At 40.8% G+C, this 15,462-nt stretch overlaps 1 protein-coding gene across 5 annotated transcripts in view; it reads right to left on the reverse strand.

Moving 5' to 3' along the window:
- Positions 1-12,098: 12,098 nt before the first annotated feature.
- Positions 12,099-15,462, reverse strand: part of DDHD1 (DDHD domain containing 1) — a 93,825-nt gene continuing 90,461 nt past the window's right edge. For all 5 annotated transcript variants that reach the window (XM_079769048.1, XM_079769047.1, XM_079769045.1 and 2 more), the window contains one exon: positions 12,099-15,352. In XM_079769048.1, coding sequence (XP_079625174.1) covers positions 15,171-15,352 — 182 coding nt within the window. In that variant the 3' untranslated portion in view covers positions 12,099-15,170. The remainder of the gene's footprint in view (positions 15,353-15,462) is intronic.

Below are 15,462 nucleotides of genomic sequence, written 5' to 3' on the forward strand. Positions count from 1 at the left end.
TTAGTGGCTACAATCAGTTTTTTAAAAAATATATTTTTATTGATTTCAGAGAGGAAGGGAGAGGGAGAGAGAGAGAGAGAGAGATAAACATCAATGATGAGCGAGAATCATTGATCAGCTGCCTCCTGCACACCCCCTACTGGGGATCAAGCCGGCAACCTGAGCATGTGCCCTGACCAGAAATCAAACTGTGACCTAATGGTTCATAGGTCGATGCTCAACCCCTAAGCCACTCCAACCCCTACATCATTTGCTTCTTCTCCATCATAGGAAGAACTGGATTTCATAGTCATCTGGATACATTTCCCCCCATTGCCTATCATTATTCACCACATAAAAGAAACAAACAATTCAAAGGTACAACAAAACAAAACAACAAAGTCATTTTGGAGTTCCCAGGTTCATGAGAAAGTACGGGATCTAAATTCTATTGAGCATATTTAAATACAATTTTTATAATGTTTGGACCACTCGAAGCCTAGGGTTCATGGGCAAAGGGTTATGATTTTAAAAGTTATTTAGATTATTAGATTGACTTACAGCCATGTCTGGGCCAACAATCCTGTTACTGAAGTTCTTTCAGAATGCTCAGACAGATAGTTAAATCATCCTACCTTTAAAGATCCTGGTCCTTTATTTCTCTAAATGTCTGGGAAAGACACTTCTTTCCTATTTCTTACATTCTACAATCTCCCATATTGCTCAATACTCTCAAAAGAAGAAGAGTATTTAGGTGGTGGTATGTAAATTTATCAGGGTTGTATTGTTTGTTGTTTCTTGAAGACATACACACCCACTTTGGGATAGGTAACTCATGCATACAATTAAAAATTCAAAAGGCACAAAAGACTATCTAGCTAAAAGTGATCTCCTTCCCCACTTGTCCTTCAGTTACCTAATTCTCATTTGCCGAGAAAACCACAAGAATTAGTTTATCTTTCAGAGGTATTTTCTATTACCCCCACTCCCCACAATAGTATACATTCTATATACTATACACTCTATATTCTATTCATACTATTCTCCGTTTTGGTTTTCACTTAACATGTAGCCTAAGGATTGTTTCATGCCTGTATTTATAGAACTGCCTTACCTTTAGTTTTCTTAATCTTTAAGCTGCACATCATTCCACTGTATGGAGGTAACATCATTTATTTAATAATTCCCAATCCATGGCCATTTACATTGCTTATAATCTTTTGCTGCCACCAATTCTGCAATGAATTACTTCATATGTAGGTCATTTTGCTTGTGTGAGAATATCTGAAGAATAGCTTTGCAAAAGCAGAATTGCTGAGTTAAAGGGTATGGGCATTTTTATTTTTAATAGCTGTTGCCGAACTGCCCTCCAAAGGGGCTGTAACTGTTCACATTTCCACTAGCACACATTTGAGAGTACCTGTTTCCCACTACCTTGACCAACAGAGCATGTTGTCGAGCGTTTTGAACTTTGTCATTCTTATAGGTGAAAAGTGGTATCTTGTCCTTTCAATTTAGATTCTTCTTCCTTAAAATGTCATCTTCCTCATAAACTAAATCTGTCTATTTGATGCAGTTCTGGTTTTTCTTAGTGTATTCCCCTGGTCTCTCTTGTCTTGTCATACACCATTACTCTCTGATCATGGCAGCTTTCTGCTATGTCTTACTCTATAGTAGGTGTAGATCACCCTTATTACATTTCTTTCCCCTTAAGAGGTTTCCTGGCTATCCTTGTTTGTTTGTTTGTTTTTCTATATGAATTTGAGAAAGTTTTTCTGGCTTCCAAAAAAATCCTGTTGCATTTTTATTGAGATCACATCACCATTAATAGATTATTTAGGAATACTATGACTCACTTGTTAAAGCTTATTAAAGGCTTACCATTTCTTGTTCATATCTTCTGAGTCCTGTCTTCTTTGTGCTTATAACAACATCTTAAGTAAAATGTTTTCTTATTCATTCTTCACAGCATCTTTGAAAACAGGGAAGACAGAGGTAAGGGATTAGCCCGATTATATTTGATAGAAAGCCCTAATCCAGTTTTATACCTAGTATTTGGTAATGCCTCACCAGTAGGTTTCACTCAAATTCAAACACAAAACAAACTCTTCTACCGATATGCAAGCACGCGTCTGCGGTGTGTTTCTTGCATCATGATCTGTGGCCCAGCACTGTTGAATGCATTTAGATCATTGAGTAACCATCTCAAAAGAATTTTGAAACCAGTATTGGCTTGAATGCTGTACAATAACACCCAGGATCCTGGCCTATTTCCCAGAATTCTCTTTTGGTTTCCTAGCAAGTTTGGTCATGCCTGGGAATTTGCTGAAGATGGTTACTTGGACCAGTGACTTCCTGAATGTGACATTGGGATCAATGGCATTTGTCTGCCCGAGGGTTTTAGGACTATGATTTTTAGACATACTGCAGTCTTTACTGACCTGGTGCTCAGGCAGCCGTGGTACAGGGTGCAGACAGGAAGGGCAGTTTGCGAATTGGTTATGGAAGGCAAAGATCTTGAGGGACAACGTTCTGTTGCAAATACTGAGTTATACCTGGGCTCGCTGGCATTGCAGCTGGAGGACCGTCAAGTCTTTAAATAAATAACTGAAGGATTTAAAAACTATCTTTATGCCACCCTTGCTTGACAACTGGCCACTCACTAAAGGTCAGCCAAAACTTGATAAACAGTTGATTATGTCAGCTACCTGGGCACTTCCTACCATCACCCCAGTTCAGCTAATATGGGGAGGGCGGAGAAAGAGCTTGCATTCGTTGCTGAATTAGTTAGGACACACGTACGTGTTGACATATGTCTCTGAGTGTATTTTTGGATTATATTTTCACCACAAATACTGTTTTCATAATTTTGTGTTTAGTCAACACTCCTCTCTTCAGTGCCATGTGCAATTAAGAGCCTACTTAGGTAAAATATTTTTTAACATGTAGAACAGTATGATATAGGTAATGTCTGAGGTTTTTGCTACCCCATAAATGAGAACATTCTTTAGCTGGTTCCTCTGTAACAAAAGGACTACTGTGTTCTAAGCTGGAATGTTATGCAAGAATTTGAACAGCATAGTTTACTGAAGGCTCAGCCTGTTAGTGCCATACCAAAAAGTAGGACAAAGGCCAACAGCAAAAATGTGGGGCAAATTTTTAAGCAATGAAGTTAAAGGCGTATGGATGTTGAAATATTTAATTCTCACAGCTGAGACCAGGCTGTAAAATCTAGCTATGAAAGTATATAGATGAGCCATGAACGGCATAGTTATTTGATTCAGTGATCTCACTGCTGAGCATTAAGAGTGTTGCCAAAATCATGAAGCCCCTCCAAACAGAGAATGGTGATGGTGTCATATATCACTTGCCTTTTATTCCCACTATAATGGTAACATGTAGGCTGTAAATATTAACGATTTTAAAATGAGAAATGAGTAGCAAAAGTAAACGAGGCATATGTCAATTTCACAAGTCTAGACAAATAACATAACACAAATTTTATGGTTCTCATATTAATAAGATTGTTGTATTAACCAAGTCATATGAGACATACTTTTCTACAAACACGACTGTGCTCCTGAGTCTTAAAAATTTGCTTTAAGTATCATTAAGTTCTGTGGTCACAGGATTCTACAAATCTCAGATGAGTAGAAACCTGAGTCTGACAAGCCTCTCAGAGAAACTAAAACATGATTTAAACGAACAGGAGTTCTAGTTTCTTTTGGTGACAATTTTTCACTCTCCTAGGGACCCTGTACAGCTGAGAACCTGAGTGCCTTTATCTATATTAATCATTGGAGAGAACTGACGGAAAGGTTTCAGGGTCTGAATTCTGGAAAAGACAGGGGATTATGACAGATTACAATACAGGGTATTTTCAGCCTTCTTAAACCTGGGGAATGTGGCCTGACCATCCCAGGGACTATTTTACTCCTGGGTAAGAATATTTAGCGGTTGTTTGTGCTGCAAGGAACACAGATAAGATTACATTCCTTGGGCTACTCACTTGTAAAGACACGGGTCCTTCTCACAGCTGACGGAGGCAAAGCAGGAAGCGCTGGTTGTTTTCTTCTTAGGAAACAGGCTCCTTTCTCTCCCACTTGCTGGCACTGTGGGTGTTCTCCCCAGCAATCAAGACCACCAGCAGGAGAGTTAGCTAGAATTTTGACACAGAGTTACCATGCTCAGGCCTCTACCTGGAGACAGGTGTGTGGGGTCTGGTCCCGAGGCCCACCTAGAATGCGCCCACAGCCAGGGAGGTGGGGAGCACAGGTTTAAGCGCTACCCGTGTGAGTGCTGACTCCCACGTGGCCTCGCCACCATCATCTTGCAGCTGTGTGACCGGGGGCTTTACCTAAACTTTCCTGCCTCTTGCTTGGTTTCCTTGTTGGAAAATAAGGCCTAACTACACTATTTACCTTATAGGGGTACTGTGCACATTGAATGAGGAAACACACCTAAGGCATCTAGAACAGCAGACCCGTCCATGTTAAGTGACTTTAATAGCTACACGACTGAAGATTTAATCAACCTGGCAAGCTAGTAAGCTTCCACTCCTGTGTATGCAGATGTATCCTTGAATCTTTTTAGTTAACAGAGGAAACATGTGCAGAGAAACCTTCGAAACAGGTGGCAGTAGCAAATCTTTATAAGCATCTATCTGGTTGAGAAAAGTTCCCAGGATTTGAGGTGTCAGAAACGAATGTCCAACTTGGCGTTACTCTGAGGAGTGGGCTCGGACAGCCCCCAAAGATGCCCTCTGCTGCCTAGGCGACTGTCCACCCGCACCACCTGTGTGAGTGCTGACTCCCGGACTAGGCCCTTCTTTGCGCTGTGCTGCGGATTCTTCCCACAGAAGTCATCTTTAGTACACCTCGTGGCCAGTCAACCATCAGAGGCAGATGTTTTGTGGAGGGACTTACCTTGGGGTGCATTTATATGGAGGTACAGGTGATCTTTAGCCTCCAAAAAGGTTGTGGACCTAAAGTTAATTGCTATTTGACACTTAGAATACATTCCCTTCTTTATAAATAAAACACAACAAAACGTGGTAGTCTCTCACAAAGGCAAATTGACCAACTCTCACTTCCCATGAACTCCATCTTTTCTTTGCGAGTCCTCCCTTCCATAACGTTTCAGTTGCAGAGGTTAAGTCTTAAAGTACTGTTTGGTATAGAGAGCTGGAAGGAATTGGAAATGCACTGAAGACCCTCCCCCCAATTGTGAATGCAGTGATACTTCAGAATAAGTAAAAGTTCAATAAATGGGGGGAAACAGCAAATGCCGGGGTGAGAGGACAGCAAGTACAAAGGTAGAGAGCTGTGAACATGCGTGGTTATGCTTAGGGAACAGCATATGGCAAGAAGGAAGTACTAGGTCAGTAGGGAACTGTCACTGAGTCACTGTGGGGCACAGGCTGGGGAGTGCCTGTAATTCTAACATATGGTTAGGCATTTTTGATTTTCACAGGTACAACAGTCTTTTAAAGTGGTACACCCAAGTTCTATTTTCAAGCTCATCCTGATGTATCCTTCACGCTCTTCTGCTGCATCATGAGAGCTATTTTAATCCCTTTCTTTGGTGGTGAACAAAGCAAGGTCCCTTTTGTCTGATCCCAGGTAGAGTTTACCTTTTCTCAAGGTTTCTTCCAATTCAGCAGTTTCCATGGATTTTGGACATGTGATTTTCCTACCAGCGTGTAAACTCCATGAAAGCAGGAGTGTTTATATTTTTAAACGCATAGCCTAGTACCAGTCCAGATATACATAATTGAATAAACTGAAGCACCTATGAGGTGATGCCCTGTGGAGGGTCCCATGATGATTAAGGCATGCTCCCTACCTTCAAAGAACTTGCAAACGAGTTGGAATGAGACCTGTAATCAAACCCCAAATCAAGGCAAAAGAAATGCAGTGCAGCTACTGAGGTATTGTTAATGGTGGCACTATGTACTGAATACATCTCCCCAAATTCACATGTTGAGACCGAATCCTTAATGTGATAGTTTGGAGGTGGAGCCTTTGGGAAGTGATTAGGTCATGAAGGTAGAGGATGAATGGAATTAGTGCCCTATGACATGGACCCAAAGAGATCCCAGTGCCTTCTGGCATGTGAGGTTGCAGGGAGAAGACGACAGCCAGGAGATGGAGGGCTCTCACAGACTCTGAGTCTGCTGGTGCCATGATCTGGGACTTCCCAGGCTCCAAGACTGTGAGAAATGTTTATAAGCCACCCAGTATGTTTGTTTTTTTTCTATAGTAGCCTGAATGAACTATGACAGGAGACTCAGAAGCAGTTATTAATTTCAGAGGATTGGAGAAAGGCTTCATGAGACACTGCCCTCAAGGACAGAATTCCCACTAGGGATATGGAGGTTATTTTTGCTCAAATGATGACTAACTTGAACTCTTCTGGATCCGAGATAGAAACCCATCTCAAAATAGCTTAAGCAAAAAAAGTGTAACTGGGAAATCTAGGGATGGCATTTGCTTCAGCTCCCCAAACCTCCTGCCCTGTCCCTGTGTATAAACTGCCTTCTCCCCCACGGCAGGTGGACATAATCCGTGTGGCAGGAAAAAGGATGGAACCTGGCCACCGATGGCTCCATGCTCATATCACATCATGTGCCATTGGATTATATTGAATAGCCGTAGAAGGCTATCCGCATTTCAGGGCCAGCAAATAAAATCTTATGGAAGGCTGCTGCTTGGTCTAGTTTGGGTCATGTGCCCATCTCTGGGCTCATGCTGGCTCATGGGGCGGGAAGTATGGTACTTCTCACTTGGTCATGTACATGGTGCTGCACCTGAGCTGTGCTAACAGGGACTTATACAAAGGAGAGCATAATTTTACCCAGGGGCGAGGAAAGTTGCAAAGACTGTTCTAGGATCTATAGCCTATTAGACTCACATGGCGTGAGCAGGGCTAGGGCAGTCCTTCATAAGGAGATGGGGAGGAGAGGACCCAGGAGAAAGAGTTTGTTGGGCAGACAAAAACAACAGGTAACCACTACAATAACGAAAATGCATGCATTCTTAAGAGAACAGCATGCAGTTTGCTGTGACAGAAATCTGATGCTGAAGACAGGCAGTGGCAGATCAGGCCGGAGTTGGACTGGGCTGTGAGGAACCTCCAATGAAAAATGCAGCTGTCAGAGGGCTTCAGCCAAGGGAATGCTGTGATCAGACATATAGCACCCCATTCCCCTTTCTCAGAAACAGCTTTGGGCTAACTTTTCTGAAATGTCTAAGTTGTCAGACCATCATGATCATGCACCAAGTCTCTTTCCTTCCCCACATTTGCCATTTCCTCCTCCCATCCTCACATTGTTCCACCTCAATTCTACATCATCCCTACATCCTGGACATTTCTTTTCCAATCTAATACCACCATTTCAGGGAATGACTTTGTCTAGCACTGCAGTTCCTGGGTTCTTACATGCATCTAAAATCCCACTGTGCGGCTGGCCGATGTGGCTCAGAGGTTGAGCATCAACCTATGATTCAGGTCACAGTTCTATTCCCAGCACATGCCTGGGTTGCGGGTTTGATCCCCAGTGGGGAGTGTACAGGAGGCAGCCGATCAATGATTCTCTCATTATTGATGTTTCTATCTCTTCTCTCTCTCCCTCTCCCTTCTTTTCTGAAATCAATAAAAATATAATTTAAAAAATCCCACTGTTCAGTCAGTCTGGCGCCACCCAAAGGGTGGGGAATGGGAAGGTAAATGGAAATGCAGCAGTAGTTGCAATCTGCATGGGTTTTTTGGGCTTGATTTCCCACTAGTCAACCCACATTCAGATTAGCCTGAGAACTACATCGTCTTTTGAACCCTGAACTGAGAAGTTGTGAGTGGATTATACTCTGTAAGATCAGAATGTGCCAATCTTTTCCTCTATGTGTACTTTATCCTCTGATGTTCTTGAGCGAGGCAGTGTGCCACTGCGGCCACCAACCCGCCTAGTAGGAGGTAGGTGACCATAACTCATCAGTAGGTAGATTTTAATATTATTCATTCTTCATAAACTTTTTGGGAGGATTACCAGGAACTGTACAGAGTCAGGAGGGTTACATTCCCAAGAATGCTTAGATAAGCCTATTCTCGTAGGCTGTTTACTATAGGGCACAATTACTTGCTTTTGGTGAATGAGGTGACAAATGGATCAATTTAGCTAGAAAAACACAGTATAATCCAGAAAATTACACTTAACTCAGTGCCTTACAATTATTCAGTGTTGCTCAGTGGTTAGAGTGTCGGCCTGCGCACCCAAGAGTCACAGGTTCTATCCCGGACCCCAGGCGGGGTGTGTGCAGGAGCCAACCAATTGATGTGTCTCTCTCGCATCAATGTTTCTTTCTCTCCCCCCTTTCCTCCTTCCCTTCCATTCTCTCTAAAAATCAATGGAAAAAATACCCTCAGATGAGGATTAACAACAAAAAGAAATTATTCAGTTCTAATTGAGAAATATAAAAACCAGACAATTCTAAAATCAAAGTTACAGTGTGTGTGTTTTTTCCCCCATCCAAACTGATCACTCCAGAGATAAAAACAGGGATAATCCTTCAGTAAAACTGAGGAGCTAAGAAAATTAACCTGCCTTGACCATTGAAAAGGAAAGGTAACGAAGGAAAGGAAAGGAAAAAGGCCACTTAGTTGGTACCACAGTCATGACAGCGATTAGTACTGTTAAGGAGAGTGACCGTAAGAGGAGGCCACAGAAGCTGAGAAAAGAAAACATGCCTTTCCAGCGGTGACGACCTCCCCACGACAACATGCCTCTCTCTAAGGATCTCCTCCCTCCCTCTCCAGAAGAGGAGGAGACACAGCAGGAGCGCCCGGTGCAGAGTCCCAGTTCCTACTTCATGGATGTAAAATGCCCAGGATGCTATAAAACCACCACCGTCTGTAGCCACGCACAAACGGCAGTTTTGTGGGTTGGCTGCTTCACTGTTCTCTGTCCGCCAAGAGGAGGAAAAGCAAGGCTCACAGAAGGATGCCCCTCAGAAGGAAGCAGCACTGAAAGCACCTCAAACCAAGATGAGTGGGAAACCATCCCAATAAACGCATTTGGATAATGAATGAATGAATGAATGGAGAAAACACCTTCGGGGTCTCAGGAGAGTCACAGTGCTAGCTGCTTCAGAGAAATGTACCTACGAGCAAAGAGCAAAGGACTCCCCAGGCGCTTCCTGGCAGAGTTGTATGTACCATGACAGCCGTAGAACCAGAAAATGGTTACACCTTTAACAAAAAGCTCACAGGAAATCAACTGTTCTCAGAGATCAGCAGAGATGGTAGTGAGTGTGGGTGCAGTCAAGGGAAGAGATGAATGGTGCTCATGGATATCTGATGTTTGCAGGAGAAAGCATTAAAGGTGAAGTGTTAATATACTTGTTTTTCATCTTACTCCAACAGAAGACCAGATGTAATCTTCCTAAAGAACAGCTTTCCAACACATCCTGACAACTGCAGGGTGGGGAGGAAGCAAGTTGCACCCTGTTATGTATAAACGAAAAACCATAAGGTAACAGACAATGCTAAGCACACTCCCATACCTCCTCAAACACAAAGACAGAGGAAAAGTCTAATGATTTGCCAAGAGACTATTTTTGGAGAGAATGTGCGCGCACACACACACGCAGCAGCAAAACCTTTTCTCCTGTTCTCCAAAATGTATAGCACTTAGAATTTAAAATTCCTACTAGTTAATCTATGTTGTAATTGTTTTAAAAGGGTCCTGCTTATAATACATTGCTAAAAGGCTATATATAAACATCATGAGAATGAAAGGAACATTAAACATTTTACACTATGCAACTTGTTTCCCTACCAAATTTGCGTTGGACACCAGAGTGAAAAACAAAATGTTCCCTGGGTATTTTTGTTTTTTTTCACCCTTTTGCTTTTCTTTTTCCTGGATACTCTGAGTCTGAAACTGAAAGGAAGGCTGTCCAGACCAGGGAGGGCATCTTTCAAGAGGGTTTGGGAATAGAGGGGACCCTGGGGAACTCAAGCCTGGAGGTATTCTGAGTTTGCAGCACCTAAAGCATCAAATTACAAAGAGGGCTGGGGTAAGGGATGGGGAGGAGGCGCAAAAACAGAGGGGCCATTTCTACCTTTAGGAATTCCCTATCTACCAGGGGAAGGAAATAGGTAGTGTGGTCTTAGACATAGTTGGCTATTAGGACAAGGTTCTAATTCTGACTCTGTCTTTGGCTGGCCATGTGATCTTAAAGGGTACTATCCTATCACTTATCAAATGAAGTATTCACAGGAAGGAATAAATCTTCATAATAAAGGAAGTGTATCAGCAATTCTCTAAGTATATTCCAATTTTTTAAAAGTCTGGTTAAATAAGCTTAGAAAAACTCTCCTTCCTCCTCCATACCCCATAGCACCAGATTCACACTACATTTAGTGTGTCAAAGGCTCCCAAAGCCTTGCTGTAAAGGAATCTTTTAAATTTGGCATTTCCCAACTTATTTTCTGAGATGACTTGTTAACATCTGCAGAGCATGCTTTGGAAAATGATCTTTATACCCCCTCTAGCTCTAGAATCCTGCTGTTCATATTCTTCCTTGGAGACTGAACTTCTTACCCCCTTTCTGTTGTGCAGTCAGTCTTTCATCGAATCTTTGGGCTGAACCTAATGTACTATCGCATCACTTTCCTTTTCATGACCTCTATGTTATTTAAATGCTCGCATGGAACTAAAATAGGGTGCCCAGCCATGGTGGCTCAGTGGTGGAGCGTTGGAGGTCACGGTTCGATTCCTTATCAGGCCATAGGTCCAGGTTGTGAGCTCAATTCCGTGTGGGGCATTCAGGAGGCAGCCAATTAATGGTTCTCTCTCATTGATATTTCTACCGCCCTCCCTCTCCCTTCCACTCTGAAATCAATAAAAATATATTTAAAAAAAACACAACAGGGTTGGACTAGATGACCTCTAAAATTTGTTCAAACACCGAAATTTTTTTGGAAAATGATCACAAACATCCACTAAAGTATGAAACAAGACATACATAACCTGGGTTGTTCCATCACAGCACTAATGTTTACAAACTGAGACCTTTGAGATGAAATCCTATATCCTGCCATTCTGTATACTACCCTAAGCTCAATACTATAAACATTTCCTTGGCAACTTCCTTCTGCCCTTGGCTGATGCAAAAGGAGAAATGAGGAAGATGGTGTGGGAGTTCGCCAGTGGTCCGCAAACCGTGGCTCGCGAGCCACATGCGGCTCTTTGGCCCCTTGAGTGTGGCTCTTCCACAAAATACCACGGCCTGGGCGAGTCTAATTTGAAGAAGTGGCGTTAGAAGTTTAAAAAATTTGGCTCTCAAAAGAAATTTCAATTGTTGTACTGTTGATACTTGGCTCTGTTGACTGAGTTTGCCGACCACTGCTCTAGACCCATCTTCGAGGTAACAGGGTTCAATGGGGATGCTTCCTGCCAAGTGTGCTGTTTTTCTTGTAGGTAAAGGATTATAAAACGTTAGGGAACTATACGTACTGCCCATACCTAACCACAAAAGTATTTAATGAATGTGTTTCCAGTTCAGCCAGGGGATCATCTGATTCCTGGCAGAGGCTGAGGCTGAGAGATGGCAGCAGAGCAAGGTAAGAGGCAATTTGAGAATAACTGCAGAAGTCAACTATCCAACAGTCACACGGGTTAGTCATATTCTAGTTCTCCAGTGTCTGATTGCCATATCCTCTTTGTACTCTGCCCTGACCCTTCTTTAATATCCCTTTTTAACCCTCATTTCCGTTCTAACAAAAGATTATTAAAGCCGAAACCGGTTTGGCTCAGTGGATAGAGCGTCGGCCTGCGGACTCAAGGGTCCTGGGTTCGATTCCGGTCAAGGGCATGTGCCTTGGTTGCGGGCACATCCCCAGTAGGGGGTGTGCAAGAGGCAGCTGATCGATGATTCTCTCTCATCGATGTTTCTAACTCTCTATCCCTCTCTCTTCCTCTCTGTAAAAAAATCAATAAAATCTATCTATCTATCTATCTATCTATCTATCTATCTATCTATCTATACAAAAAAAAAAGATTAAAAAACAACAGTAAAACATACACTCACGTTAGTTTCCGCCATTGTCCCAAAGCCTTATTAGTAGCTGGAAAGAGAAATATTAACCAACCTAATTAATCAAACAGCAATTCACTAATTTCCCCTAGTCCAGGCCTTCCAATGAAACCCCTGGGGTAGGTCTGTCTCCACAGCAGTGCATGGGGCACTGGCCGTGACACTGCACTGGCGACTTTTCTTTTCCTGTCTACTCTTCGCAGGAACACAGAGCTGGGATGTGGGGTTTTGAAGCAATGCCTTGGAGAGCAGGACGCTTCAGCCCACAATAGAAACACAGCGAGGAAGAGAATGAATGTTTACATGTCACAGAGGGCTTCCATAGAACATGTTCAGTGTGAGAATTTTCAAAGGCTGACAGATGCAGTTTGACAGAAATAAATAAAATATAAGATTCCTACGGCTTGCTTCACATATAAAGGAGTAGTTATTGGAAAAGAGTATACTTTGTAATTATGTTCCAAAACACAGTGACACTGGATTATAAGTATAATTACTATTGAAAATAAAGGTAAGAACTAAGAAAAGGCTTTAGCAAAGGCTAATTTTAAAGTTAAAGCAAAATTTAATCCAAAACATTCTCATTTTAAATTTAAATAACCCTAGGGAGCCTAATTGGATTAAAATTGAACGATCTGACCAGTAATCAGAAGAATCATCATAGCATGTACACAAAATAGAGAATAAAATTTTAATGGTATAAAAAAACAAATCTTTTTGGCCAATTTAGTACTTGCTGGAATAAAGTTGTAAAATGTTACTCAGTAACTGACTTAGCTTCTAAATCAAGCCAGAATCATACATATTCTGTATATTACTTGAGTATAAACAAGTACATTACATGATAACATGCAGACATGGAAACAAGAAAGAGTACCATGAAGTCAGAATTGCCACCTCTGTTGATGAAGTAATGAGCTGGAAACAAAACACCTGTCCAGTAATCTGGGATATCTCATTTTGAAAAGGGGATTTTGAATGTTGTTTCTTTCAAGGATTCAAATTCCATGTGGTTAAGTTAGCAAGCAAGTGCAAAGGGTTAAACTTAAATGTTTGATAGACTTTCTTCTCAAAAAGGGCTCTTCACACTCCAGTGGTTAAGAATGAATTCCTTAAAGCTCTTAGGCATTTGAGTGCCATACCACCCACAGCAACATATGCTCAAGCATTTAGTAACAGTTGTATGAGATGCGTTGAACTTTCCTGAGAACTAAGTTAGACCTAGGAAATAAGCAGAGTATGAAAATGACCTGAGTTCACAGGAATCTCTAAATTCAGAAGAGATTACTTCAGCTTTGCTAAGATCTCATCAAAAGCCTTTTATAGCAAGGGTTTCGTAGTCACATATTTGGTCATGGAGCCTTGGGATCTTTTTAAACACTAAAAAGGAGTGTTTTATGTTGTGCAAATTCAATGAAAGGCCAAAATAGACAAGAGGACTGATGGTGCTGAGTAAAACCTACAGGTAAGCCACAGATCCCACTGCCTTATAAAGAAAGAAGGCGAGATGTGCAATTGGCCAACTGTGCACCAGGCTGACGGTTTCTGGAAGCTAGAAAGATCCTTGTGCGGTAAGTGAAGACAGCACCTTAAGTGGAACCTAGTGGAAGCCACTCGGAAGTGAGGGATGGTTGTGGCAGAGACGGCTACTGATCCCCTCTAGGTGATTCTTCCTTTGTGTGTGAGAACCCAAGAACGTGTAAGACAAGCAGAGTAAAATATCAGCTTCAGTCATTTCTCCAAATTATGAATCACAACTTTTTACTGTTTGCAAACTACTAAGAGGTAACCTGTGAATTATTAGTCATTGCTATCAAAGAATATGGTCTGGCTTCAATCTGAGCTCTTCTGATTTGCTCTGTTATCTAATTCAAGGCACTTTACATGTTTTGGTGCCTTAGTGTATTAACATGTAACATGAGAAAAACACTCATTTACTTACCTCGAGGAGCTACTACATAGATTATTGACTCTTAAAGCACTTTGAGCTCCTCAGATGAAAAGCACTGTGGAAAGGATTAAGCTGAGGAAAACTCTCCTAATGCCTTGGAATTCTGATCTATTGTGCCTTATGTCTCAATCATGTTTTCTGAAACACTTTTAAAATAGAACCTGTTAGTGGCACTCTGTCCCTTTATTTATGTTGTTTGGCACATAGATGTTTATATATTTAAAATAGTTGTCATACTCCTGATTCCAAAAAAGTTTACTAAATTTTCCAGTAAAGTTAATGAAATGTACTCCTTGTGGAGTACTATGTTAAGTTTAGAAGACTTTAGCTTTCTCTGAGATACATGTGACATAATAAAAGGTTATTTTTTCAAAATAATTCAACTAGTGTTATTTGTGTAAAACTATAAGTTTTTAATGAAAAAAAAAATACTCAAGGTATGCCACAGTGTCTATATATTCATCTGAAGAGTACAAAGATGAAGTTCTGAAAAAAAAAAAGGGTCTCAACACTATAGAAAATAAATGTGCTTCTTAAATTGTTCAAAGAAAACATTTAAAAAAGTAATGTTTCATACATTGAAATAAAGCAATTTGTCAGAGATAATAAATTATAAATACAGTAGTTCAAATATTGTTTCTTTTTTAGCATTAGTTTTGCTAAACAAGTTAAATTCAAAACATTAAATCTGTTATACTCCTCTTTCAAAGGAATTGTGGAAATCTAAAACAATGATACCACCTTATGATCTTTACATAGAATATACTACATAGTGACCATTTTAGATTTATAACATATTTTGATTAATACATTACATTCAACCCATTAATATGCCTTTATATTTGGGAGAAATTAGATTGCGATTTATAACCTTGAAGTTCACCCAAATGTTCCTTACTTCCAGGTCTTACTTGATTCTCTGCAGGGGGTTCTATCAGACTCGTAATTAAAATGATGAAAACTGTAAATTACTTCTTTTGGACTGAATAATGTTTTGTTTTTAAATAAAATAAAGTGCTTTTAAATTCAAATATTTCTTGCTCTAAACAAAACTGAAACATACTTAAACCTGAAATCTCTGTATCTTGACACACATACTTTAATAGAAAAAAATCATTATTGGGCCATTAATGTCCTTCATGAGTTCAAATTGGATCTAAATCGGGTTTTGCATTATCCTCGTGCTCATGTTTGTGCATGAAGGTTAAAAGAAAGAGGGCAACATCCAAGGATGACCAATAGGCAGTATGTGACGTGACAGCTGACCAATAGCGGCTCTCCACAAGTCCTTCTCTGAGTTCAAAGTCAATTCTGTGATCCAATTCCACTAAAAAAAAAAAAAAAAAAGGAATCAAACAAATGAATAAATATTACAATAAAATAGGTTCCATATAGACTTACGAGCTGAGGATGAAAATTGAGCTAATAGAAGTGATT

Source organism: Cnephaeus nilssonii (genome assembly GCF_951640355.1).
Source record: "Cnephaeus nilssonii genome assembly, chromosome: 4".
In the NCBI taxonomy this organism is placed as follows: Eukaryota; Metazoa; Chordata; class Mammalia; order Chiroptera; family Vespertilionidae; genus Cnephaeus; species Cnephaeus nilssonii.